This window comes from Bufo bufo, chromosome 3, assembly GCF_905171765.1.
Source record: "Bufo bufo chromosome 3, aBufBuf1.1, whole genome shotgun sequence".
Taxonomy (NCBI): domain Eukaryota; kingdom Metazoa; phylum Chordata; class Amphibia; order Anura; family Bufonidae; genus Bufo; species Bufo bufo.
Genome location: NC_053391.1, coordinates 404361478 through 404386447, shown reverse-complemented (window position 1 = coordinate 404386447; position 24970 = coordinate 404361478). Strand labels below are relative to the sequence as shown.

General features: G+C 41.9%; 1 protein-coding gene across 1 annotated transcript in view; it reads left to right on the top strand.

Moving 5' to 3' along the window:
- The window catches only part of LOC120993823 (dynein beta chain, flagellar outer arm-like), a 585582-nt gene that overhangs the window by 290782 nt on the left and 269830 nt on the right, over positions 1-24970 (top strand). The window contains exons 64-69 of the mRNA XM_040422290.1: positions 1710-1952; positions 3759-3905; positions 9150-9334; positions 15514-16064; positions 16196-16368; positions 16465-16623. Coding sequence (XP_040278224.1) covers positions 1710-1952; positions 3759-3905; positions 9150-9334; positions 15514-16064; positions 16196-16368; positions 16465-16623 — 1458 coding nt within the window. The remainder of the gene's footprint in view (positions 1-1709; positions 1953-3758; positions 3906-9149; positions 9335-15513; positions 16065-16195; positions 16369-16464; positions 16624-24970) is intronic.

Below are 24970 nucleotides of genomic sequence, written 5' to 3'. Positions count from 1 at the left end.
GTAGAGGTTGGCAACATAAACAGCTGAGCTTTAAAGGGGAAATGCTCCATCAGCCATTGTGCATGAGAGTCAAACTTTCAGCACACATAGGGGGAGATTTATCAAACTGGTGTAAAGGGAACCAGGCTTAGTTGCCCTTATCATCCAATGAAAAGACAAATTCTATTTTCCAAAAGAGGTCTGAAAAATGAAAGGTGGAATCTGATTGGCTGCTATGGGCAACTAAGCCAGTTCTACTTTACACCAGTTTGAGAAATCTCCCCCATAGTCTGTTCTACAGCAACCTATAATATGGAGTGTAATGAAAACCTACAGGGGACTGTCCTGGATTTGAATAATTGATGCAACAATGTGGGGGGAATTTATTAAAACTGGCATTAATCAGAAGTGCACTGAAGTAAGAGGCTAGAGATGAGCAAATCGAATCGCACGAAGTGGAATTCGATCCGAATTTCAGGATAAATTTACTTTGCCTCAAAGCCGAATTTCCTCGTGCTTCGTGTCAGCGAATTGATTTAACCTGAAATAGTGTAAAAAACTAAAAAATTCATACTTACCTCCTCCATTTGCTCGCGACGGACCGCCAGCCTCCATCTTGATTGAAGATCTCAGCCGAAATCCCTTGCGTGGTGACGTATGACGTCACCACGCCGGCCGGTGTGATCACGTCATCTCTCACCACACGAGATTTCAATCCAGATCTTCAAGCAAGATGGCGGCGGCCAGCCCGTGGCGAGCAAATGGAGGCGGTAAGTTTGATTAAAAATAATTTTTATGTTAATTTCACACTGTTTTTACACTCAGATGCCACAATCATGTATGAACACGGCATCTGAGGGGTACAATAAATGGGGGGGCCGCTATCGCTGCTCCCTGTCATTGCACCTGCTACTTACAAAAAAATCATGACGTTTTTCGTCACAAAGCAAAAATTTTTATAAAATTCGGTGAATCAGCCGAATCGAAGCTTTAATAAATTCGCTCTTCTCTATAAGAGGCTCCAAATTTGGTAACAGGTGCCGGCCTCTTGAATATTGGCACAACTTATGGCTGTGCACCAGAAAAGCAAATCATAGTCGGTATAAAGTTGCGCTATCATTTATGTGCGTTACTGTGAAGTTCCACCTACTTTTTTAAAAAGTGTCAAGAACACAGAAAGAAAAAGAATATATTTGTGCTTGTCCAAGCCATTTACAACTTTTGTACGTCAAAAAACTGGTGTATGGTGTACAGGCTTTGATAAATTCCTCCCTATGTATACAATGTACTATGTATGCAATTTCCAGTATATTCAGTAAAGTAGGCTTGTTTATGGATGGGGCTTCACTTTCTTATATTATCACCTAGCGCAGGGATGGGCAAACTGCGGCTCTCCAGCCGTTGTAAAACTACAACTCCCAGTATGCCCAGCTGCCTACAGCTATCAGCCTACAGCAGGGCATGATGGGATTTGTAGTTTTACAACAGCTGGAGAGCCGCAGTTTGCCCATCCCTGGCCTAGCGGATAGGTTTGCTTATTATTTGGATATGGTAAAAAACATATTCTGTTCATTTTTATATAATACATAGACCTAATATGCAAGCTAAATCTAAAGAAAATAAACAGGAAGGAACTAGAGATGTGTTTCAGTGCTGCTTGGTATTTCAGCCATGTGAAAAATAATATGCTGTCATATGACATTGAATTCATTCTTCCAATTGTTTTACAGTGTGCAATTAATCTACTGTGCCGCATGGCACGTAATCTTTGGAGTTTCCACGGCAGTGCCCATACACTACTTTGTGGAGAGGGCTGTCCACGGTATAGCTATGCACTTGCCCGACTTGCAGGACATCTGTCAGGATTCAATGTAGTTCAGCTCGGCTCACACACTAAAATGGAGGATGAGGAACAGAGAAGTCGAATTCTCAAATCTCAACTTGTAGATTTGTATATAAAAGCTGGATTAAAGGTGAGATACATGAGGGACAAAGTCTTCAAATGCTGCATTTGATCTTGTTTTGATTAAAGGGCATCTCTTTTGCATGTGCGCTTGGCAGCTGAAGACATCTGTGTTGGTCCCGTGTCCATATGTGCCCGCTTCGCTGAGAAAAATGATGTTTAAATATATGCAAATGAGCCTCTAGGAGCAACGGGGGCGTTGTCATTACACCTAGAAGCTCAGCTCTCTCTACAACTGCCGTGTCCTCTGAGAGGGCCAAATTGTGAAAATGTGATCACGCCTGCCTGGCCCTGTCAATAAAAGGGCAGAGGGTGCGGCAGTTGCAGAGAGAGGTGTAACGGCAACACCCTCGTTGTTCTAAGAGGCTTATTTTCATATATAAAACTTCATTGCTCTCAGTAAGGCTGGGTTCACACGAGCGTGTCCGGATTAGGTCCGTATGCGTCCCGGTGTGTTGCGGCAAACCCACACGAGTAGGTGAGCAATTGCAGTCAGTTTTGACTGCGATTGCGTTCCGATGTTCAGTTTTTATCGCGCGGGTGCAATGTTTTTTGCACGCGCGCGATAAAAAACCTTCACAGAAGTTCGGGCTTGGGATCGGTGTTCTGTAGATTGTATTATTTTCCCTTATAACATGGTTATAAGGGAAAATAATAGCATTCTGAATACAGAATGCATAGTAGGTGATCAATTGAGGGTTAAAAAAAAAAATAATAATTAACTCACCTCCTCCGCGTAGTTCCCGGTCTCTTCTTTACTTCTTTAATGATGAGCTGTCGGCTAAAGGACCTTTGGTGACGTCAGATCACATGCTCCAATCACATGGTCCATCACCACGGTGATGGACCATGTGATTGCAGCATGTGATCTGACGTCACCAAAGATCCTTTAGCCGACAGCTCATCAGAAGAGACTGGGAACTACACGATCAAGAGGAGAAGGTGAGTTAATTTGTTTATTTTTTTTAACCCCTCCAGCCCTATTTTACTAAGCATTCTGTATTCAGAACGCTATTATTTTCCCTTATAACCATGTTATAAGGGAAAATAATACAGTGAATAGACTGTCACCTAGCAACCATGTGTGAAAATCGCACCGCATCTTCACTTGCTTGCGGATGCTTGCGATTTTCACGCAACCCCATTCACTTCTATGGGGCCTGCGTTGCGTGAAAAACGCAGAATATAGAGCTTGCTGCGATTTTCACGCAACGCACAAGTGATGTGTGAAAATCATCGCTCATCTGAACAGCCCCATTGAAATGAATAGGTCCGGATTCAGTGCGGGTGCAATGCGTTCACCTACCGCATTGCACCCGCGCGGAAATCTCGCCCGTGTGAACGCAGCCTAATGCGAACACATATGAACATAGGATTAACATAGATGCCTCCAGCTGCCAGGCGCACATGTAACAGGTCAATCAGTTTCATAGGTACAAACCTGCTGACAGATGTCCTTTACATCTAGTGTTAATAAAGCTTGAAATGAAACATTCAATAGCAAAATTCCCTTCTGATGGTGATGCTATTACCTAAAACGGACAAGCACTGACACCTCTGCTGTATAATAGTTCAAGGATTTGTATGAGAATCTACCGGTATTATGCCAAAGATGTCAACACTGCTGCCCTCATCGCCTACATGAATATATTGACTAAAACAGAAAATGTATGCACTTCTGCCATTCGCGAATATCGCCAGTCACAGCTATTCAAATGCATCGTCGCATTTTAACCAAGATTCAAATAAGCTTAGTTCATCCTAGCAAATTGTGTATGGTACCTCTAATCTTTATATTTATTCTTCACCTTTCCAGGGCCAGAAGACTCTCCTGCTTCTCACAGAAGAGCAAATAGACCTTACAGCACTAGTTTACATAACAGAATTTGTTGTATTTGGATCTGTCTCACATCTTTTTACACTAGAGCAACAGGCAACAGTAGCCAACGCCATGAGAAGCGAGGTATGGTTCATCGAAAAATCATAAATGTCAAGCATAAATACCGTGGAGGATCACTACTCCTTTATCTTCATCTAGGGCTGATGTCCTGTACTCCAGCTGTGGTATAACTATGACTCCCAAGATTCCCCCTTGCTTGGCTGTTCTCAACGAATGGAGCATACTGGGAGTCATAGTTTCGCCACTGCTGGAGTGCCAGGGGTTTGCCATCAATGATCTAGGGCATTTATCAAAAGAATTTAATACCTGGTTCAGCTAGTTTGGGATATGTTCAAACCAGGCATATACAATGTGGATTTTCTGTCTGGATTGTGTGGATTAAAAATCCTCAGCATCTTGTAGTAGCAGCAAAGTGGATGAGATTTCACCAAATCTCACCCACATGCTGTGGAAAACATTATACATGCAAACTGACCTCTGGTATGGATTTGTAATCCGCAGCATGTCGAAATGTGTTCCAGTTTTTCACCACATATTTCACAGCAGATTTCACCCTTTGCATTGCATAGGTTGACATCCACGAAAAATCCATGTTATGCCTCATTCACACGTCAGTGTTTGGTCAGTGATTTCCATCAGTGATTGTGAGCCAAAACCAGGTGCTGCTCTGAACACAGAACAGTTGCAGAGCTTTCCCTTAGGGTCCATTCACACGTCCGTAACGTGTTTTGCGGATCCACGGATCCACACATTGCCGGCACTATAGAATATGCCTATTCTTGTCCGCAATTGCGGACAAGAATAGGACATGTTCTATTTTGTTCGGGAACGGAATTGCGGACCCGAAAGTGCGGGTCTGCAATTCTGTATCCGGGCAGCACATCGTGCTGCCCCATAGAAATGAATGGGTCCGCAATTCTGTTCCACAAAATGCAGAACGAAATTGCGGACTTGTGAATGGACCCTTATACCTTCTCTGTGTAGCCTCCAATCATGGTTATAGCTCACAAACACTGATGGAAATCACTGACCAAAACACTGACGTATGAATGAGGCTTAAAGGGTTTCTGTCACCCCAATTTTCGCTATTAAACAGGCTGACATTATAGATGTGAAAATGTCACCTGAATTTAACTCTGCATTTCTTTTATTTAAGTATGCTCCCGTTTTCGTGTAATTTTAACTTTTATTATATGCAAATGAGCCTCTAGTAGAAGGGGGGGGGGGGGGCGTTGCACCTGCTCCTAGAGGCTCCGTTCGCCCACCTCATTTCCACGCCCTTCTGTCTTGATTGACAGGGCCAGGCCAGCATTGGTTCTCCTGCTGGCCCCGTCTGCCGTGTAAATCTCGCGCCTGAGCCGTCCTGTTCAGTATTCGGTGCAGGCGCAGTGAGAAAGCCGGCTGCCATAATTTGATTTTATTTTAAAAAAAGCAAGAGAGTATAGGGATAAAAAAGTTTTTATTTTTATTTTATTTTTTTAGTTTAAACAGTTTTTCTGACGTTACTGCAAACAATACTTATACGCCTAAGAAATCTGTCAAAAATCTGTTCAAACCAACCCCTACTGGATGTCTATGCTCTGTAATGTAGGTCCTTTTATTAAAATGTAGAACAGAAACAGTGAGACATATTGTATTTTTAGAGTGATATCCTTAGTGATGATACCAGCATGGAGAGATTTAATTATATGTTTTAGCTTATAAGAATGGGTATATTATTATTAGAAATAAGTTATCCCCCAGCACAATTTTCTGTATTTTATAGTTTTTAAATGCACATTAAAGTGAATCTTCACATTTTAAAACAAAATCCAGTACTTCCCTTATCCATGGGGTTAAATGCACCTGATGATAAGATGCACTAGGTTTTAGAGGAGGAAAATAAAAAAAATATATTTTCCTCAGCACAGACCCTCAGTTTTCATCAGACTTCAGATCAGACCTAAGATCAAACCTCACATCATAGCAGGCACCCATATCACGTCAGACCCCCCCCATGTCAGACCTCAGATCAGATCCTCATATCAGATCAGACCCCCATGTCAGAGCTCAGATCAGGACCCCATGTCAGAGCTCAGATCAGACTCCCATGTCAGAGCTCAGATCAGACCCCCATGTTAGACCTCAGATCAGACCCCCATGTTAGACCTCAGATCAGACCCCCATGTCAGACCTCAGATCCGACCTCCTATTAGATCAGACCACCATCAGACCTCAGATCAGACCCCCATCTGAGATAAAATATATACATTAACTTACCTCTCCTGCTCCGCGGCCATTCTGCAGATCCAGCAGTCAGACTTGGTTTTCTCCTGACCAACTCTGCACTGTGACCTGACTGCATGCAATGTCAGGTCACAGGGTGCGCACTACATCCTGACGCTGTATGCAGTCAAGACAGAATAGCGTGCCAACCGGAGGAAGACCAGAGAACGGTGAGTACAGCACATCACTCATTACTCCCTGCGCCTCCCTTCATAATGAAAGCACTCACTAGTATTCGCTTTATAAGATGCACTGACATTTTCCCCCCACTTTTAGGGGAAAAAAGTGCATCTTATAAAGCAGAAAATATAGTAAATTAGGAGAAAAGATGCATTGTTCTGCAGTTAGATATATTATAAGGTTTTTTATTATCACCACTTGAACTATTGATTTATGGTGGACAAAATGACACAAAAAATGATTCTTTAACTTTAGAAATGTGTGAAAGCAAGCAGAGAATATTCAACCCTGTATAAGTAAAATGGATCTGTGACACCTTTGAGTATATATTAACCATCACAGATTTTTAGACCAAACCATGAAATAATGTTTAATGGTACAAATTTGCTTTAAATCTCCAAACTGTCCAAGCCAGGGAAACTTGCTATTTGCAGCAATATAATTTGCCTCTTCAGATAGCTCAATATAGCTGTCAGTGTCACAGGTTTTAGAAATGTTTTAAAGGTTTCCTAATTAAGAAGCTTCCTTCGGATAATATTGTACATTTCATATTGCTAGCAGTAACATCAAAATGTCGAATTTTTGCCCTCATTTTATTATAGACGGTTATTATAGACAAGACCATAGCTTCTTCATGATGTGATGCCTTCTTTATCACAGCCTTGATGAAGGAGATGTCTTATGTGAGGACCTAAAAAATCATTAAAAAAACCCAGTCACCTGTCTGCAGTACCGCCACTGCTTTGTGTCCAGCCACTTCCAGTCCCCATAGGACCAGGAGGCAGCTTAACTTTGTGACCGCTGCGGCTAATCACAGGCTTCAGCGGTCATATGGGCTTCAACACTCAGGGGCACAGATTAAGTACCTAGGGGTTGTAGGCTCTAAGGAAACCCCTTTAAAGGGATTCTGTCATTAGATTTTACCCCTCTAACCTAAACATATGCTCATGTGCAGACTAATACGGAGAATCCTAAGCTGGCCTTATTAAACCTCACTGTGGCTCTATTTGCCCAAAAAACAGGTTTTTATAACCTGTCAATCACTTACTTAAGGTGCCCAAGGGGAGGTCCGTTAATACAGGGTGCCCAGCCGCACCCCTCGCCATCCGGTGCCCAGCGCCGCCTTCCCTGTCTTCAGCGCCGCCTTCCCTGTCTTCAGCGCCGCCTTCTACAGCTTAGCGCCGCCTCCGCAATCCTCCCCATCCCTCTGCCAGATCCCACGCCTGCGCACTAGGCTCAGCCTGATGCGCCTGTGCGGACTCCTGGCAGCGGCTTCATTGAGCGAAGTGCACATGCGCCGGCCTGATGCGCACTTCGCTCAACCCTGATATGACCTGCAGATTGGCTGAGCCTAGTGCGCAGGCGCGGGATCTGGCAGAGGGACAGGGAGGATTGCGGAGGTGGCGCTGAGCTGTAGAAGGCGGCACTGAAGACAGGGAAGGCGGCGCTGAAGACAGGGAAGGCGGCGCTGGGCACCGGACGGCAAGGGGTGCGGCAGGGCACCCTGTATTAACGGACCTTCCCTTGTGCACCTTAAGTAAGTGATTGACAGGTTATAAAAACCTGTTTTTTGGGCAAATAGAGCCACAGTGAGGTTTAATAAGGCCAGCTTAGGTTTCTTCATATTAGTCTGGACATGAGCATATGTTTAGGTTAGAGGGGTAAAATCTGATGACAGAATCCCTTTAACATACACCGTAAAACCATACGTAAAATGTATACTTATTTGTCCTTGGGAAAGTGTTCCAAATATGCAGCAGGATCCAAAACCGGGAATAGGTCTCACTTCCCTCCTTCAGCCACAATAAAAAATACGCCACTTTAGCGATTCCCAACCAACGAGCGGCAAGGATCTCTATGTATTGTGCCTCCAAAAGAACATAGCATAGATCCGCAAAAGCAAGTTCTATCAAGACACTATATTTACTCACAAGATAGATCTTTTTGATTACACATGAGGTGATTGGGATTTATTTAATGTGCAATCAAAGAAATCTATCTAATAAAGTGTCTTGGTAGAACTTGCTTTTGTGGATCTATGCTATGTCAATCTTCTTTTGGAGGCATGATACATAGAGATCCTTACTGCTCATTGGTTGGGAATCTCTGAAGCGGTGTGATTGGAGAGTGGAGATATTGGAGAGCTGGGCTTCTGGGATAAGTGAATTATTTGTTTCTAAAAAAAAAACCACACATTTGCTACACAAAGCGCGGATCTGGTATTGTTTATTGTGATGTAAAACTATAAGCTAATTATTTCCAAGTGATTTAGGAGATGTTCCACAAACATATATGCATGTCACGTCTGGTTGTCTGTATACTTTTGGCCATGTAGTGTGAAATCTCATACAGAAATGTGTCCTTTAAAGCATATGTTTATGATAAATCTCGACTTGAACGTTTGAATAAAAAAGTAGACACTGTTCATATCACCAGATTTTTTTTTTTAAAGATGCTTTTGTAGAATGGAAGGTTATACTAAAAATGGCCACACACAATGGACCAAACAGCCATTGGATTTTTATCAAATCATTTTGGTCTGAAGAGAAGTAAGCAATTTTAAGCAACTATCAGAGGTGTCTGGTAGTGGCCACCTCTCTGCATTGAGAATGCAAGTGCACTCTGCAGACGTTGCGTGTGTATGGATTGTCGAAAGGAATAGATATTGACCAAACTAGTGTTCAGCCGACAGCTGTCTAATGTGAATGATTGACCTTAGCTTGTATGTATCCTGAGAGTGATACCCTACAAATACAGTATCATAGAATATCAGTCAACATTATTCTTTTAAAGCAGTGTTTTAAAGTCAACAGAACTGCCTTAGAGTAAAAATGTGAAATGTTTTCATGACATGTTTTCCAGATAACTAATGCTGGGCTGACATACTCCAAAGAAAATGCTTGGAACCTCTTTTTGCAGTCTGTGCAGCTGAATATTCGCTGGCTTCTCATTCAGAGTGACACAGGCTCTACATTTTATAAATGGTGTACTGAATTTTCATCACTTTTTAATGCACTGAGCGTTTATTATGTCCCTAAATGGTTGCGGTAAGTGCACACTAGATTTTAGCTCTCATTCTGTATCACTGCTTATCTTTTATTTTGAATGTAAAAGATTCTGCACTACTTGACAAGTAGAGATGAGCAAAGTTTTGAAAAATTTGATTCAGCAGCTTCACCAATGTTCCCCAAGAAGTTTGATTTGTTACAAATTAATTCGACACAAATCACTATAAATCAGGTATACCCAGGCCACTGTGCTTTAGGGTACGGCCACACGGAGCGGCTGTGCTGCATTTAATAATGAAGACCGCACTGTATAGTTGGTCTTTATTGTTAATGACTGTGCGGCACCTTTAATGCACTTTTAACCCCTTCCAGACATGTGACATACTATTACGTCATGGAAGTCAGTGACATCCCGGATTTTGAAGTAATAGTACGTCATGGTGATCGGGCGGGCACCTGAGCGGTGACCATGATCACTGCAAGGGTCCGGCAGTCCATGGTAGCTGGGCCCCTGCTGTATCCACCGTCATCGCTGTTTACAGCAATGCCGGCGGATTAACCCCTTCCATGCCGCGTTCAACCCTGACCGCGACATAGTAGTGGTTTGCGGCGGGTGAAGGAGCGCATCGAGTCCCTGCACTGCTTTGGCGGGGACCCGATGCGTGACACGGCAGCCTGATGCTGTGCAGAGGCTGCCCAATGCCTTGCACAGCATCGGGACCTGCCTTCTACAGTGCCCAGCATCAAAAAATCATATGTACCCAAAAATGGTACTAATAAAACTGGCACCTTATCCCCTAGTTTCCGAGTTTCTACTGTAAGGGTGCATCAGGGGTGCTTCAAATGGGACATGGTATCTAAAAAACCAGTCCAGCAAAATCTGCCTTCCAAAAACCATATGGCGTTCCTTTTCTGCTACACCCTGCCGCGTGCCCTTACATCAGTTTACAACCACATGTGGGCTGTTTCTGTAAACCGCAGAATCAGGGTAATAAATATTGAGTTTTGTTTGGCTGTTAACCCTTGATGTGTTAAAGAAAAAAATGGATTAAAGTGGAAAATCTGCTAAAAGTGAAATTTAGAAATTTCATCTCCATTTTCCTTTAATTCTTGTGGAGCACCTAAAGGGTTAACAAAGTTTGTAAAATCAGTTTTGAGTAACTTAAGGGGTGTAGTTCCTACAATGGGGTAATTTGCGGGGGCTTTCTACTATGTAAGCCCCACAAAGTGACTTCAGACCTGAAATGGTCCTTAAAAAGTGGGTTTTGGAAATTTTCTTAAAAATTTCAAGATTTGCTTCTAAACTTCTAAGCCTTCTAATGTCCTAAAAAATAAAATGACATTTACAAAATTATGCCAACATAAAGTAGACATATGAGGAATGTTAAGTAATACATATTTTATGAGGTATCACTTTCTGTTTTAAGCAGAGAAATTGAAATTTTGAAAATTGCAAATTTTTCAAAATTTTTGGTAAATTTGGGATTTTTTTTTATAAATAAAGGTAAAATATATTGACTCAAATTTATGACTATCATAAAGTACAATGTGTCATAAGAAAACAATCTCAGAATGGCTTGGATAAGTAAAAGTGTTCCAAAGTTATTACCACATAAAGTGACACGTCAGATTTGCAAAAAATGACCTGGGCAGAAGGGCGAAAACTGGCTCAGGGTAGAAGGGGTTAAACAGGGGATGATATGGGGTTTGGCTGGTTAGATACGAGCACAATATTCTGGCATACCCACTTCTCCAGCCCTCTCCTGCCTTACAGGTGGGAGCCTGTCTTCTGCCATCTGCTTTTCCTCCTTTTCCATATCATCTAATATCGATGAGAATATGTCATCAGGACCATACAGCTCCTCCTCTCTGTGCATCTTGCTGACTTTTCTAGGAAGTAAAACCAGTGAAAGATGAGGATAGTCATCATTAAGACCTGGCCCCTGTCATGATCCGGGGGCCCAAGGCAGACCTCCGGGACGTCTTGCAAACAGGACACAGGCAAGATTTAGACCAGGGACCAACGGAGTACTTTATTACACATGTAATAAAGGAACATGACAGTAACATATGCAGGTTAGGCAATAGTGGTAGCACTACCACAGAACCAAGTACAACTGCAGACCAGAGGCAAAACCCAGTGGGTGAAGAGCCAGTAAGCCACATTCTTCACAGAGCACCTGGTGGTGGGGATGGACTGGGCCGAGGGCTCACCCAGGAACAGATCAGGCAATGTTAACCCCACCAGAACCAGGAGTACCAGAAGTACAGAACACACAATCACAAGTGTCAGTTCACACAATCACAGAATGCTGCAGCCAGCATGCCCGAATGACAACCAGCATATACAGGGTAATTGTAGCCAGTACGAGGTTACAGGCAGCCAGCCTACACAACAACGAGTAACAGAACCGCACTGTGATACAAACAGACATCCATACTCAGGTCATGTTCACACACAAGGCCGCAGCCAGCACGCATTGCAGAACCAGCATACATGGGAACACCCTCAGCAGTACGGCACCAGTGACAGGAACCACAGAGATATAGACACGGAAGCCACAAACACAAGCCACAGCTCACACACAAGACCGCAGCTAGCACGCAGCCCCAAGTAACCAGCATACACAGTTGTCAGCCTGCATCCAGTATGCGAGAGAGCCTGTGGCTGTGTAGGCTAGCTGCATGCCCTCTCACGTACTGGCTGCAGGCTGACTCCTGTGTATGCTGGTTGCTTGGGACTGCGTGCTGACTGCGGTGTCTTGTGTGAACTGTTGCACGTGGCGATCGCAGCAGTAGTAAGGCTTATGGATGCAGCTCCTTCTGCCTTCTGATCGGAGCCCCTGGGGCTCTGATCAGTTACCATGACAGCCTGAAGTCTGCTGAGGCTTCCAGGGCTGTCATAGTAGCCTCCCTGCTAAGCTGTACATGAGGCACAGCTCAGCAGGGAGCGTGTCAAAATCCTATTCACCCTAATAGATCTCTATAAGGTGAATGGGACAAGGGATCAAAAGATCCAAGCTTTTAGCACCCTAAGAGTTATTAAATAAAAAGGGGAGAAAAATGTAAAAAAATTAAACAAAAGTTTAAATCACTCCTTTCCCAATTTTACATATAAAAATATATAAACCGGGGGGTCAGCAACCTTTTTTGTATGGATTGCCGATTCAAAAAAAATAAAAATCAAAGCTGAAGCGCTAAGTGTGCCGAGCTATACGGGAAAGTAATATAACACAAATATGTGACATAAACCAGGTATTTACTAGCTATGTCCCAAAATTCTCAACAACACTGCCTGACCTGCACGGCTTAAAGAGGTTTACAACTTTTCAGAAAAATTGATAGTAAAGATTGTCACTGCTTCTCGGAATCCTCCTAAGGGGCTCACCAACCTCCCCCCACCCTCAATCTGGTCACAATGCTCATTCCCCCATCTCCCTAAGCTCACAATCCTGCCCCCCCCCATCCCAATCTGGCCATATGCTCATTTCCCCATCTCCCAAGTGCACCCCCCCAATCTGGTGACATGCTTATCTCCCCAAGCTCACCTTCCTGCCCCCAGTCCCAATCAGGTCACATGCTGGTTTACCCATCCGCTCATCATCTCCTCACCCCCAATCTGGTCACATACAAACTCTCAGTACATTTAAATACCTCTGGCAGCATTTCTGGCAGTCCTGAGGAGGAGGAGATGTGCAGCAGTGAGGTACAGTAGCAGCCAGCCTGTAGGGTAGCAGAGTGCTACTCTCTGCTATTGCTCCTCTGTGGAGTCCGGGGACGGGAAGCGTGAGGGGCGGGCCTAGCAGATGCGTCGTTCATGATGCATCTGAAGATCTTTATGTTCAGAGGTACAGTACGGCAGCGGGGCATCCAACAAATGACGACAAGACTGAAAAGTCTTGTCATCATTTGGTGACAGCTGGCGTGTCAGCAGATAGCGGTTTGCGTGTCACCTCTAGCATGCGTGCCGCAGGTTGCCGACCCCTGATATAAACAATAAATTATATATTAGGTATCATGTGTCTGAAAATGTCTGAACTATTAAAATATTAAAATTAATTTCCTGTGCGGTGTATGCTGTAACGAAAAAAAAAAAAAAAAAAGACACATGATTCGCCATTTTTTAGTCACCCCCCCAAAAAAAAATGGATAATGGTGATAAAAAGTCATACATACTACTAAAATGTTACCAATAAAAACTACAGTTTGTTCTGCAAATAAACAAGCCCTAATACAGCTCTGTACATCGAAATATAAAAAAGTTATGGCTGTCAGAAAATGGGGATGCAAAGAAAATTTTGGTTTTTCAAAGGTTTTTATTTTTTTGAATGTAATAAAACAAAATAAAAACGATACAAGTTTGGTATAGCCTAATCATATTAAGCTGCAGAACAAGGACATCATGTCATTTTTAGTGCACAGTGAATGCGATGATCTTAAAACCACAAAAACCTTGGCAGAATTGTGTTTTTTTTAATTTAATTTTACCCCAAAAAGGTGCATCTTGTTCTGCAAAAAATAAGCCCTCATATGGCTATGTGAATGAAAAAAATAAATAAAAATGATGGCTATTGGAACGTGAGGAGGAAAAATCAATAATGCAAAAAATTGAAAATAGGCCTGATCTTTAAGGGGTTAAGGATAGACAGCAGAAAGTCATCACTTCTCCACAAAAAGAAACAATGCCCTTCCCCATTCCTATTGCTTTAGTTATGGTGCTTATTTTTTTTTTTTCACATGGTTAATTATTTGCTGCCTAACATGAAGAGAGCAGCAAATCCTTCCCAAAGTCATCTAAATATAGAGTGAAGAAATGCCATACAAGATAAAATTCATCGCTGCTGTAATGCCTAAGCAAACAGGATTCTTGCTCCAGGTCTCTCAAGATTTTATTTTTTTATCTAAACAAACACACAAAAAAACAAGTGTTCAGGCATAAGCTTTTATTTTATTTAATAGCTAGTGGGAAATAAAAACATACACATAATATTCTCAATATGGTCTCTCTCTTCCAAAACCCATCGACCAGACTGAATCCATAGGGAAAGCTAAGAAATTAAATTCACAGTTCAGGCTGCAGCTGCGTTACCCTGGTTACCTGCCAGTCTTCTCCATAATTAATAAGGAAAATCGTTTGGTCAGGTCACATGATTGACTGGCATAGCAATAATACTAAAATATGTTTCATTGTTGTATTGTAGTAGGCTTACTAAATTAGTTGTACAAGTTTCTTGTTGGTGAGAATTTAAGAAATCCGCTGTGAAAAAGGCAGTGAAAGAGGGTAATTTGGTTTTATTTTCTGAGCAGAACTTCATATGACATTTATTGGAAATCTCACACTTCAGCCTGACTCTTGAGATTGATGCTTATAATAGCACCATTTTTCTTTCCAAGCATGTACACGTCTCAGGCAGAATTACCTTCTGTACTCCAGCCATATATGCTTCCTGGTAAATCTCTAATTTCTCTTATGGCCACTTAGAAATATCAGTAGTCCACCACTGCCTCCCTTGCCTCTAGACTAACTAGTAAAACCGGGGGTAGGGGAGGGGGCACAATCGCAATGGTTCTGCCTAGAATGTATAGGCTTCTAGCAGAATCCATTGAGTGTATGGGCCCTCAGGCAGCTTAGATCAGTCTGTACAGGTCCTCAAGCCACAGAAAAGTGCTGAAGGAGAAGGTTAGCCACTGTGTAAGCGTCTGGGGTTTAATGTGGGGTCTGTATTTGTTTTAATAGGTCCGTATTTGTTGAGAGGGTCAGGATCTGTATCCAGGGGTGTGGTCTGCTATTCTAAAATCCCATGTTAAAGGCATTGTTTAGCTATGAGAGCCTTTCTTCTAGACCCTTGCTGGTCTCAGAGGGAAACATAATTACCTGCTCTCTGCATCTCGATTCTCATTTTTCATTTATAATGTCTATTCTGTAGTCACTTATACAGTATATTGCCAATATTAAAAACAATGTTACATTGTGAGTCTTTCCTAGTAATAAAATACAGTACATGACTACATAGAGTCTGAAATTCCCATGCGTTACCTCGTGAACCTGTCAGCAGTGTTTTATAAGAGCATCTATTGATGGATTACAGGTTGCTGTAATTGGAAACTTATATTCAGCAGATGGATTGGCAAAATAACAACAGGAATTTGAAATCCATATCCTTTTACTCTTATGTTCTAAGATAAATGTGTCCTAATGTATCCCATTTGTCTTTTAGAGAAGACCTAGTAGAACATGCAAGCTATCATATTCAAGATTTGAGCATGTTGACCAAGCAGGAAATTGAAAATGTGTGTCATCTCTTATCATCCATGCATCTTTCTGTCACTGAGCATGCCAGGTCGACCGACCAAAATTATGGAAATCTAACTAATGCAAACTTTGAGAAATTTGTTCAGTGTTTCAGAGCCCTTCTACAAGATCAGTATGTCTTAATAAAGAAGGAGCATAAGATGGCTGTGGAAACTCTCAGCTGCATTGACAAAAAACGTAAAACGTATGAAAAACTGACTGATGAACTGACACATGAAAAGAATGTACTTGAACAACACAAAGAAGTAACATTGAAAATATTACACCAGATTGCTCAGGACAAGGCTGTGGTGGAACAGAAGATTCATGTTGTCTATCGACAGTTAGAGAAGATCAAAAAGTTCAAATTGCTGCTCCCAGAATATCAAGTTGCACTAGAGAAATCTGAATTCAAATGCTCTGCTTTAATAGTAAATAGTAAGGAACTGGTGCAAAACATCAATATAACAGCTTTAGGTAAGGACTAATGAGCAGAGTGTTCCAATGGCTATAGCAACTATGTGGGAGAATGGTGGTGTGTACTTTAGAGAAATTAGGCAACGTAGGGACAGTAAGAAAATCTTTTGATGCCATCATTTTACTTGCAGGAGAATTGCGTGCAATGCAGAAGCCAGGCGTAGACCTTGAAGAGCTGATGGCATCTATCATTATAATTTTGAAGTCCCCTAATGCTGATCTGACATGGGCAAAGGGAGCTAAGAGGCAGATGGCCAATATAGATCGCTTCCTGAATGAACTGTCTACTTTCCACACTTCACAGGTGAAATATATGTGGCTTTTGTGATTACCTATTTGACATTATTTACTGTATTTTGTATGGGATTCTTTTTGATGGCATGCCCATTGTGATTTTTAGCTATCTCAGTCTACATTGGAGCTCCTTGACACAAACACAAAGAAAATCCAGTTTACACCTGAGAACATGGAGAGGAAGACAGCTGGTAATGCAGCAGCAGGGAGTCTTATGAGATGGCTCCAAGGTGCAGTGCAGTATTACAGGATTCTGACTTCTAAGGTAGGTTTCATTTTTAATTATAGGAAATAAATATATATGCCTATAAATTTTAAGAGATCAACACTGTGCCAAGGGGAAGGGCAACAGATAGTAAGCAGAAGCTTGAAGGGGTTGTCCAGGATTTTGATATTGATGGCCTATCCTCAGGATTTTGCCTCAATATCAGATTGATGGGGGTCCGACATCCCACACCCCAGCTGATCAGCTCTTGCCTTGTAGCTTCGATGCCTGGAGCCAGCGCTCCAGGCATTGAAACTACACAGCTCTGTCCATTGTGTATTGGACAGAGCTGGTAACTGCAGTGCTGCTGACATTCATTTCAGTAGAAGCGTTCCTGCAGTTACCAACTCAATCCACTACACAGTAGTTGGAGATGTGTAGTTCCGGCAACAGCTGATTGGCGGGGTGTCAGAAAGGATATTGATGGTCTATCCTGAAGTTAGGAAATCAATATAAAAATCCTAGACATCCTCTTTAACCATGAACAAAATAATTTTCTGTTGCAGAATATATAGACATTATTTTACTACTGTAAATTAGTCTGAAAAAAATATGTTTTATTGTAATTAGTTTTTTTTATTGTAACTAAAACTAGTATTATAGCTGTGGCACCATGTATATTATTATGTGTGTAAGACCCTGACTTATAGAACTCATCTGGTTCTGTCCTGGGGTCTATTGTTTTTTTCTGAGCATATGATACAGATTTTAGCCATCACAATCCACTGTCGTCATCGATCCATGAAATAAATACTTCCTTGTTTTCCTAGAAAATTGAGTATTCATTTGTATTGTAGATTAACTGTAATTATTTAATTAGCAAAGAAATAAAATGACTATAGTATGTTTTTCTATTCCTGTAAGAATCACACCTTTGTATTGTAAAATGTATGCATATGGGTGACTGCTGAAGATTGGTAGATTAAAAGCAAAGCCTACACCCTAATCTGATTTGGTGCTTGTGTTAGTAGCTATTTATATTTTGCCTCAAGAATGTAAATGATTTCCATGATTAGAAAAAATGGGTTTGCTTTTCCCCATAAACGGCACTTCGCTGGCAATGTCGATCATCCTAATTGGAAATAAATGGGTTGGACCTGCTATACCAGATACATCCCAGGGACAATAGTGGTGCACGTTCTGGAAAGAATTAATTTTTTTTTCTATTTCTGGACAATCACTTTAACATAATTCTGGTTACTTTATGTATCATTAACCAGACTATTTTACTAACCTCTTAGTGGCCACCCATACGCCTTTTAACGGCAGTCACTAAGGTGCCTTAGGCTGGGCCACTGCCTTTTTACGGCTGCCCAGTCTAAGCACTGCACAGATCTCCCATGCAGTGGAGAGAGGGGGCTCGGCTCTCAAATGAGAGCCGCGCTCTTGCTCTAACGACCTGGACCAGCCGGAGCGCAGATCCGTGCCATTTAACTGCTTACATGTCGTGAGCAATAGCACCTGCTGCATATAAGTGGTACCTTGGAACCTAACCCGAGTTCGGGAAATGGTTTTTTACAGTATAAATCAATTTCTGAAGTTATTATGCGAAGTCTCACGAGACTTCGCAAAGTAATAACATCGGCTCATCGGAGCCAATACATTCTAATACTGTACGGAGTGCTCACTTCGTACAATATTGAAATGAAGTTTTATGCAAATCGACTTAGTAAACACCGTAAAATTTATAACGTAAAAACTCAGTGGCAGTATAGCTGTTCTTTCCTATCCCCCTCCCAGAAAAAGTTAATAAACATTAATCAGTAAGTTATATTACCCTAAAATGGCACGATTAAAAACTACAACGCAAAAAAGCTCCCTATAGTTACATAGACGGAAGACGACATTGTCTTAGAAGGCGACAATGAAAAAAATTGGTCAGTAAAAGGCCCAAAACAGGCTGGTCACTAAGGGGATAAGTATTAATTAGAGATGAGCGAAGTTATGGAAAATTTGATTCCGAATTTTACAAAGTAATTTGATTTGTGACAAATTACTTCATCACCAAGCGCATTCCTTTGTATGTAGCAGGCGCAATGATGGGAAACGGCGATCGCTTGGCCCACCATAATCAGGGTAAAAAACAAAAAACAAAAACTCACCATATCTATGAGGCCAGAGGCCGTCGCAGCCATCTTGATGGAAGACACCGAGCAAAATCATTTTTTAAATATCATTTCAGAAAAAAATAGATTCATTACAACGAAATGCGAGGAAATTTTGTGACGAATCAAATTTTTCCTTAAATTTGGATCAAAGTCAATTTGTTTGGCTTCAATTTGCTCGACACTAGTATTAATGATATATGATATGATATACAGTGGATATAAAAAGTCCACACACCCCTGTTAAAATGTCAGGTTTCTGTGATATAAAAAAATGAGACAAAGATAAATCATTTCAGAACTTTTTCCACAATTAATGTGACCTATAAACTGTACAACTCAATTGAAAAACAAACTGAAATATTTTAGGTAGAGGGAAGAAAAAATATACAAATAAAATAATATGGTTGCATAAGTGTGCACACCCTTAAACTAATACTTTGTTGAAGCACCTTTTGATTTTATTGCAGCACTCAGTCTTTTTGGGTATGAGTCTATCAGCATGGCACATTTTGACTTGGCAAGATTTGCCCACTCTTCTTTGCAAAAACACTCCAAATCTGTCAGATTGCGAGGGCATCTCCTGTGCACAGCCCTCTTCAGATCACCCCACAGATTTTCAATCGGATTCAGGTCTGGGCCCTGGCTGGGCCATTCCAAAACTTTAATCTTCTTCTGGTAAAGCCATTCCTTTGTTGATTTGGATGTATGCTTTGGGTCGTTGTCATGCTGAAAGATTGCTCAGCTTTCTAGCAGAAGCCTGAAGGTTTTGTGCTAATATTGACTGGTATTTGGAACAGTTCATAATTCCCTTAAGCCTAAGGCACCACTTCCAGTTGAAGAAAAACAGCCCCAAAGCATGATGCTGCCACCACCATTCTTCACTGTGGGTATGGTGTTCTTTTGGTGATGTGCAGTGTTGTTTTTGGGCTAAACATATCTTTTGGAATTATGGCCAAAAAGTTCAACCTTGGTTTCATCAGACATTAACACCTTTTCCCACATGCTTTTGGGAGACTTCAGATGTGTTTTTGCAAAATGTAGCCTGGCTTGGATGTTTTTCTTCGTAAGAAAAGGCTTTCATCTTGCCACTCTACCCCATAGCCCAGACATATGAAGAATACGGGAGATTGTTGTCACATGTACCACACAGCCAGTACTTGCCAGATATTCCTGCAGCTCCTTTAATGTTGCTGTAGGCCTCTTGGTAGCCTCCCAGACCAGTTTTCTTCTCATCTTTTCATAAATTTTGGAGGGACGTCCAGTTCTTGGTAATGTCACTGTTGTGCCATATTTTCTCCACTTAATGATGACAGTCTTCACTGTGTTCTATGGTATATCTAATGCCTTGGAAATTCTTTTGTACCCTTCTCTTGACTGATACCTTTTAACAATGAGATCCCTCTGATGCTTTGGAAGCTCTCTGTGGACCATTGCTTTTGCTGTGGGATGCGTCTAAGAACATTTCAGGAAAGACCAACTAGAGCAGCTGAACTTTATTTGGGGTTAATCAGAGGCACTTTAAATGATGGCAGGTGTATGCTGACTCATGTTTAACATGATTTTGAATGTGATTGCTTAATTCTGAACACAGCTACATCCCCAGTTATAAAAGGCTGTGCACACTTATGCAACCACATTTATTTTTTTATTTAATTTTTTTCTTCCCTCCACCTAAAAGATTTCAGTTTGTTTTTCAATTGAGTGGTACAGTTTATAGGTCACGTTAAAGGTGGAAAAAGTTCTGAAATGATTTATCTTTGTCTCATTTATTTACAGCACAGAAACCTGACATTTTAAGAGGGGTGTGTAGACTTTGTATATCCACTTTACTTCTTTGGGTAAATTTATCAAAACTGGTGTATAGGAAAAGTTTAGTTTCCCATCAAGCAATCAGATTCCACCATTAATTTTTCACAGCTCCTTTAGGAAATGAAAGGTGGAAGCTGATTGGTTGCTTTGGGTAACTAAGCCAGTTCTCCTTTACACCAAATTTGATAAATCTCTGCCTATTGTTTTATTTCTAGTGATGCCATTTGATTCTGTAGCAGCATACATTTATATCTATTTGTTACTGTGAGGCAAGTAAAGACTTAGGGGGGCAACTATGATCTGATATATGCCAGTTTTCTGGAGTATATCTGTCGCAGATTGTGGAGCCAGGCCCGTCTCATTTATCATTTTCTACCCTTGTTTTAGGTTTAGACAAGGAAGCTGGCGTAGATTTAGACCAGCGGTGGATGAGCCGAAGTTATATAGAGGCCGACACCCCTACATAACTTTGGCGGATCCACAGCCAGTGCAGGGGTTATTAAGACCGGCGCTGGTCTTAATAAATGACTCCCTTAGCTCTCCCCTATATTACTTAAACATTTTACAGACATTAACTTTAAATGGTTTGTAAATCTCGCTTTAAGATATCTATTAGGAAGTCATCAGGTTCAAAGAACTAATACACATTATCTAAGGAGAAACACATTCCGGAATCTATCTCAGTTCCTTAATGTGTTCAAAGAAACCAATTTAAACTAAATTTTACCAAGGCCAAATGTCAATCATAAGAAGAAATATATGTGAAATTTTAATTGCAAGATGTTCAGTGCAAATTTAATGAGTTAAATAAGAGAGTGGAGAATTCCAGCATGCTCAGCTCATGCATAATGTTGACTTAAATTGGTTCTCTAGAGGTGGCGAGAATTGCATTTGTAGAATTTATACACTGATAGAGCAAATGTACTGGGCCCTGTAGGTTAAGGTTATAAATCAGAACCATTTAACTTCCTTTGAGTGATTGCTGGAGAGTATAATGGTTCAGAAAGCTGGCTTGAGATATAAGTGATTATTCTGTCTAGATTATAAAATGCTGCTCAATATTCATAAATTAGTGATCATTAATCCCCCAAATAGTTCCTGTCAGCTACCTAAATAAATCTCCCTCCAGTTAATTGATATTGAAAGAGACTGTGCTTATTTACTTGGAATTAGGACAAAAGAAATGTTGTGTGTCATGTGGATGTAAACATGAATGATCTGTAAAATGATTTGCTTAATGCCCCTGATCGTTGTCAAATGTAGAGGAGTAATGGTTGTTAACACTCTTTATTCCTTAATTCAATCGACGCAATAGACATTTACCACTTGTTGCCATTCGTTCTCCAAACAACTGTCAGTTCAAATTGATGCCGAGATATATAACTAATGCATATGGATTTCCTTGGTGCAATTTATGAAGAGCCGTACTGGTACTGGTAGAAACTGGTATTTAATTTAACTCCATGGGTATTGGACAGAGTATTACTGCAACTACCCAACTGGCTGAGAAAGTTAACACCACTGCAGAGCTATAAGAATAGGCCATGTACAGATGTAGATGAGTCTATCAAAGCATCAGAGAGATTTGCCATGTGGCAAAACACACAGTAATCTATTTCATGTGCATGATTTTCCCATACAGGTTTATGCAAATGTTTTGAAACATCTTAAAGATACCCTCCAGAGAAAAGATGAAAAAACATCCTGGAGTGAAGGGAACCCCCACCCCCCAGTCGTACTTATTTAGTACCTGCCCATTCTGAAGATCTAATGTTTCCTGAAAAACCCAATAGATCTCCAAGACTACAGGATATATGAAAGTATAACTTGGGGGTGGGAAGACATGTGTCAGATGGCTATCCAAAGGTGGGCATGTCATATATATATATATATATATATATATATATATATATACACAACCTGTGCAGCTCCAGAGAGGCCGAGTTGGTAAGGAGACCCAATACCAATTTCCTCGTGTCTGTTAGATCGAATGTAAGGGGTTGAGCTAATGAGTTTCATGGCTTACAATGATCTATAGATTGTTACAGAAATGTAAGAAGGTTTTCTGTGATAAGCTATTGGACATCAAGGAGCTTATATACTGTTCTTGAACAGGGGCCCTCCACTTTTGTGGCTATCCTAAAGAAAAGCCCTGCATTTTCCATTTTTGTTCCAGAGAGTCACTTTGAGCTATCACAGTGCAAGAAGAGACTGCTGAACTACAGACTCTGCTACAATTTATTGCCATGTACAAACTGTGCAGTGCACCAATATTCAACTACTGACCCCATGAGTGGAGAGGGTGGCAGCAGTGGCAGTAACAGTGACAATAGTGGCCCCATGACAGAGTGGTGAGGGTGGGGGCAGCAGCAGTGGCATACAGCATAAGATGGTGGCAGAACATAGTAGTAGCAGAACCCAACAATAGCAGTGTAATAGCAAGGGCCAGTGATATGCATATCTTGTAAAAATGTAAAATGGGTATATGTCAGTAAGCCAAGAAGCCCCTTTGTAGGAATTGCAGAAAAGGCAGCAGGCACATGGCAGCATCAGAATGGTGGCAGCAGCACGTTGCCAGAAGCAGCGTCCCATTTTGCACAATATTCCAGCGTGCCAGCACACATAGTATGATCATTAGTGGCAGAATGATCTATTCTGTTGCACCAGGCACCGATGACTGGAAATCATGGTTGATCCACGCCTGAGTCATCTTTATGAAGGTTAGTCTCTCAACATTTTGGGAGGAAAGGAGAGTTCTCTTAGGGGTAACTATGTTCACCGCATGCAGGAAAGCATGCCCATGGCAAACTCGGCCAGTTGCGGCCACACTTCCAGTCTGCATGACCAGTAGTTCAGGGGATCTTGGATCATGGGTGATTGGGTGCAGTCCAAGTATGCCACCACCTGCTGGTTGAGGTTCTGCTGCATGTCCCACTGCTGCTGCTGCTGAATGGTTTCTTCAGAAGTCAGCTCAAGAACACTGCTCATCAGGAACTCCAAACTTAATTTGTTGCTTATTGAACTGGTGCTGCACCTGCCCCCCCTTCCCCCGCAGTCATGGCAGTGTAGTGCAAAGGGTCCACCTGTCAGACCTTCGTAAGGATGGGCGATGGTGCTTGTAGGCAGCGACCAACCGACTACACAGCATGTCTCTGTAGTACTCCAGTTTTGCATCCCTCTCAGAAGGTCTAGCAATGTGGATAGCCAGTAGTCATCCCTCTGTCGAATTCTGACAATGTGGCTGTCACTATAGAAACAAGAAAGCATGCATCTGGCCATTTGCGCAAGGGACTCGGAGGGCCTCCCTGCCTCCATCTCCACTGCATACTGCCACGGTCTGTTGGGGGTTATCTTCGTTGTCGCCCTCCAGCTCATCATGTTCTTTTGCTCCTTTACTCTGTTGCAGAAGAGCATTTTGCCTTTGCAGCTCAAGGAGGGCTTTTTTTGCACAGTAAGAGTGGCTGAAGTGCATGCACAGTTTCCTGGACATTTTTAACAGCTCTTGTAGTTCAGTGGAAGACTTGAGGAACCGGGTGACAACGAGATTGAAGACGTGTGCAATGCAGGGAGCATGGGTCAGGCGTCCCTGACGCAGTGCAGACAAATTGTTCTTCCTGTTATCAGTAACTATGGTTCGTATCTCCATTTGACGAGGAGACAGCCAGTATTGGATTTTTAAATTCATGATGCCGAGCAGTTCCTCCGCGGTGTGGCATTGTGAATGGCATATATTGTCCTTGACCATACTTACAACTCCATACGTCAGTGCTAGCGTGAACTCTACCAGAAACTGAGAGGCCCAAAAACTGGCCCAACTTTTGCTCAACGTACATGGCAGGGCTGGTACAGCTTTTTTGGAAAAGTAAGGTCGGCTTGGAATTCTCCACCTTGGATGGATGCAAGCCATCATTTCTCTGAGATGCTCTGAGTCCACAATATGGAAAGGGTGGGACTGTAGCACCAGGAAATTGGCCAGGTGCACGTTCAGATTCTGCACCTTGGATAAGTGCACACATACTGTTGTCTTTTTGTAATCTACTTGGTGATCGATTGCTGTTGAAACAAGTGACGAGAAGTAGGAGAAGCATCCGAAGCAACAGACGAAATTGAAGTTGATGAGAAGGAATTACAGCTTCCTTCTGCTAATGTTGACGAGCCTTCACTGCTGGAGAGGGGTTGTGGGCTGGTGGGAGATGCAGCGGTTGCTGCATTAGGCTGTAACACTAAATACGTTTTTATGGTAACTCTTCATGTGTTGACACAGGGCCATCATGCCAGCATTAACACCCTGGCGGCGCTTCACCTTCTGTCCGACATCCTGCATACTGCTATGCTAACATCCCCCTGTGACCTGGTGAAAAATCCCCACACTGTCGAGTATGGCATTTTCCCTCCACCACTGCATGATGCCCACCAGTGTGTTCCTCACA